The 3,976-nt window shown below is 37.4% G+C and overlaps 1 protein-coding gene across 1 annotated transcript; it reads right to left on the bottom strand.

Annotated features, from left to right (window-relative positions):
* Positions 1–323: 323 nt before the first annotated feature.
* On the bottom strand, positions 324–2,690 carry LOC126712804 (uncharacterized). Its single transcript, XM_050412279.1, has 3 exons — positions 2,643–2,690; positions 590–755; positions 324–529 (listed from the first exon to the last, which is right to left on the bottom strand). Exons 1-3 carry the CDS (start codon positions 2,688–2,690, stop codon positions 324–326), a joined length of 420 nt encoding a protein of 139 aa, XP_050268236.1.
* Positions 2,691–3,976: the final 1,286 nt, after the last annotated feature.

Here is a 3,976-nt window from a genome sequence, read left to right as displayed (position 1 = left end):
GGCTCAAATTATCCATCCATTCTTTAAACAAGTCACGCTTCCTTTTGGCAAATAGGCGAACACATTGGGGGAAGTATTTAGGATCGTTGCATCCAACCTCTTCATTATCTTCTTCAGAAACATCTAAGGCTAGCTTCTTGAAGTCATGAAACTTTATATTCTTCTCAAGTAGTGCGAATCTTGCATCTATGTCATCCTCTTCATTGGTGTATGTAGTCAATGAGGCCAACTCTGAATTATGGAATGAACCAAGATCATGGATCTCAAGTCCATGCTTATCATAGCGTGGGCGGGACATTGGGTTGACATCAATTAGAATGAAACTATCCATAAGAGTCATCATAATCTCCTTCAAGGGCTTCCTTATTATCTTCTATATCTTCATTATGAAAGGCCTCTCCTCCATGGATATTTTCTTCATCAAAGACCTCTACACTCTCTTCATTATCTTGATTCTCATTATCATCATCATGGGCTTCTCCCCCTTCATTATCACCATCATGGGCTTCTCCCTCTTCATCACCTTCATCTTCATTATCATCATCATGGGCTTCTCTCTCTTCATTATCTTCATCTTCATCATCATCACCTTCATCCCTATTATCATCATTATGGGCTTCTCCTTCTTCATTATCTTCATCTTCATTATCATCATCATGGGCTTCTCCCTCTTCATTATCTTCATCTTCATCTTCAATTCCTTCTTCACTTGGACCATTTAGTGCATGGATAGACTTCCAAATACTCTTCTTCCTCTATATTAAAAATAGCATCTCCCAACAGAGTAGTCATAGCATATGGGTCCATGTAATCTGCTCAATCTGTTGGAATCCAATCCATGTTTCTTTCTACCTCTTTTGGGAATCTTATATCACAATTAAAGAATAATTCAAATCCTAGCAACATCTTTTTCAGCTTTAGGTCATACCTAGGTTCAAGGAATACACAATAAAGCTGGTAATCTCCAGCTTTGATAAACTTCCCATTTAGTGTGGGGAGTGTATGGCTTCAATGGTTTAGGAGGGCTAGGGAGCCCTTTTGCCTTGGCATTTATAAAAAATTATTATTATTGCTAAGTAAAAAATGAATACAAAGAAAAAAAATCCAAAGTAAAAAAAAAAAAATGACAAATGAGTTAACCAGTGACCCACCCTGAGAAAAACGAGTCGTATCACAAGTCAACCTATTTTTACTATGGGCCAAAAATCTAGAGTTTAGGTCAAGTATTTTCTTTTGGGTTCATGTTTTTTTTTTTTTTGGATAAGAAAACATGAATCTTACTCTGAATGAGAAAGAGAGAGTACATCGTGGGCACACGTGTGCTTAATTTGACTAGGGCATTCCTCTATCCAAGTAGAGAAGTCTTCAACATGTTTAGCATGTTGGGTGTAGACACCACATTTTGTACCCCTTACGATTTAGGCCTCCGTTTCCCAATGATGCTCAAACTCTAAGGCCCGACACCAGTTTAGAGCCTAATCAGATATTAAATTGACTTGAGGAGTGTTAAAATGGAAAACATAACCTTTTAAATGAGCAAAAATCTATTTTTGGAAATAAAATGACCAAAGAGGCCCTCGGCTTGCGTACGTGGGTTGTGGCCTGCTTATGCAAGCTAAAGCATGCGTATGCAAGCACATTCCTACGTATGCAGCTAGGGTTTCAGAAGTATAAGAAATATAAGTTTTCTGCAATAATAGCTGAGGTTTGGAATGAACCCCATATCATCTGGGAGCCGTTCCAAACCCCATTTTTTCAACTATAAAAAGCCTTACATGGTACATTTTCAAAACACACAGAAATCCCACAAGAAAAACCTAAGAAGCACTAAAAAATAGTGAATCAAAAGGGAGTTTTTCACAAAACACCCTCAAGTCAATTTTATTTGATTGAGGCCTTTTCTGGCCCCAATCCTTCTAATTTAACGTTGCTAATCACTTTCTTATTGGTTTGTGAATAGATTTAACCGAGGGGAACAGTCAAAATTAAGCTTGGAAAGCTTTTGTGTGAGGTACCTAGTCTAAACTTTTCCTTTTCCCTCTCTTTTATTTTCTACCTTTAAATCCTCTTGTTTGCTTTGTTTGTTTGTTATGATATGTTCTAATATGCCTTCCTAGGTTAGGTTTAAGTTTTTGTATGCTTAAAATGCTTGTTAGGGTGTTAGAATCATTGTTCTGAAGTTCTGCTCTATTTCTGCATTTTTAGGGTTTTCTGGGCAAGGATCTACGTATGCATGATCTAGCCTGCGCAAGTAGGCTTGATTATGCATACGTAGACCTATTCTAGCGTGCGTGATGCCGTTGCTTAGAAACCCTAATTTTTTTATTTGTTTTGTTTCTACCTTCACATGTTTGTTTTGTTTGGCCTTTTTTTCATATGTTTTAGGCCTTATAAGTTCCTGTCATTCTTTTCACATGCTTGTTTGTTATCACAAGTTTAGATTAGGGTTTGTCTTAGGGTTTGTTAGTTTAATACCATACATTCACATGTTCATGCATGAATGCCATGGGTGTTGTATTGCTGCAAGGTAAGTGAAAAGTAAGTCATGCATTGGAGATGTTCGTGCATTTTTGATATGATCTTGTGTTGATATTAGAGATGAATATGAATGCTTAGATATTTCCTTATGCTTATGTTTCTACCTTGATTTGATTGTATATGTTGTTGCCTTGAATATGCTTTGATGCCATGATAGATGTATACTAGGATTTGTGATGAGATGCTTAGATGTATGGTTAGGGTTTGGGATGAATGATGCCATGTTGAATAATTAGATGTATGCTAGTGTGTATGTGAGTTAGAATACAAGCATTGAACATGCTTTTAATAAGGTTAAGATATAAGACACAATGATGGGGGGCTAACCTTAAAGTTAGGCAATCTTGGGTGCCTAACACCTTCCCAAGAGCGTACCTAAACTCCAAACTCATATCTCTGGTAGTAAGATCAAAAGGTCCTTCCTCGAAGGAACACTATATATATGGCTTCTAGACCATTGCAAAAACTAGGTGGTAACTCCCAAACCCCTTGTGTCCATAATGGCGACTCCACTGGGGTTTATGACTTTAACTCCTATGTGTCTTGTTTCTTAACCTTAATAAAACCTTTTTCAATACTTGTTTGCATGCACATTCACTTGTTCTTTTGTCCCTTAACCTCGATTGGTGATAAGTGGGAAGGTGGAAGGCTCCATTCGGGCCCAAATCTTCCGAAGTTCATCCCACTAACTCACAATCGGTGCCATCACCTATAATGGGCCTTGAGTATGTTAAAGGTTTGCTACCAATCCACTATGGGGTCCACTTAGGCCCTCGGTTGAAATTATAGGCTATCTAGTTGTGAGTGACCTACTTATCTATCCCTTTTAGCCTTAGGGAGCCTACCCATACTAGAGAGATCCTAGACCCTATCACAAAGGATACCATTTTCTCTTGTTTGTTCAAACATATACCATGTGTTCACCTAATTCTAAAGGACAAATAAAAGGTATAAAAATGGAAGGGATGGCCCTAAAGTTATGGTATACCCTAAAATGTTGTGGGATAAAAGAAAAGAAGTCCTTACATATGAGAGTCTTGTCCCTAAATCCAAAGGTATATTTTAACTTGAAAGGTTCATAAGACCATAACCTAATTGCTATCATAAGACCAAGTGGAAAAAACCCTTTTGAAAAAGAGGACTTTGGGCCTAAGGTAACAAATATGCTATGGACTTAGCAACCAACATCCTTCAAAGCCAAAATGAACTTCCTTAATCTTGGGTCTCTTTATTGCATGCCTAGGCCCAAAATGATGAGAATTTCATAGACTTTGAGAGGAAGGCTACAATGTATTCTAGCTAGAGGGCTATTATAAATAATAAAAATAATGATGAAATATTGAATAAAGAATGGGAAGCCCAAAAGTGACAAATACATTGCAAGCCCAAGTTTGAGACAAAAGGGTTGGAAATTCCTAAATGCATTCTAATGAAAGCC

The sequence above is a fragment of the Quercus robur genome, chromosome 1 (genome assembly GCF_932294415.1).
Source record: "Quercus robur chromosome 1, dhQueRobu3.1, whole genome shotgun sequence".
Classification (NCBI taxonomy): domain Eukaryota; kingdom Viridiplantae; phylum Streptophyta; class Magnoliopsida; order Fagales; family Fagaceae; genus Quercus; species Quercus robur.
This window is presented reverse-complemented; position numbering and strand designations above follow the sequence as displayed.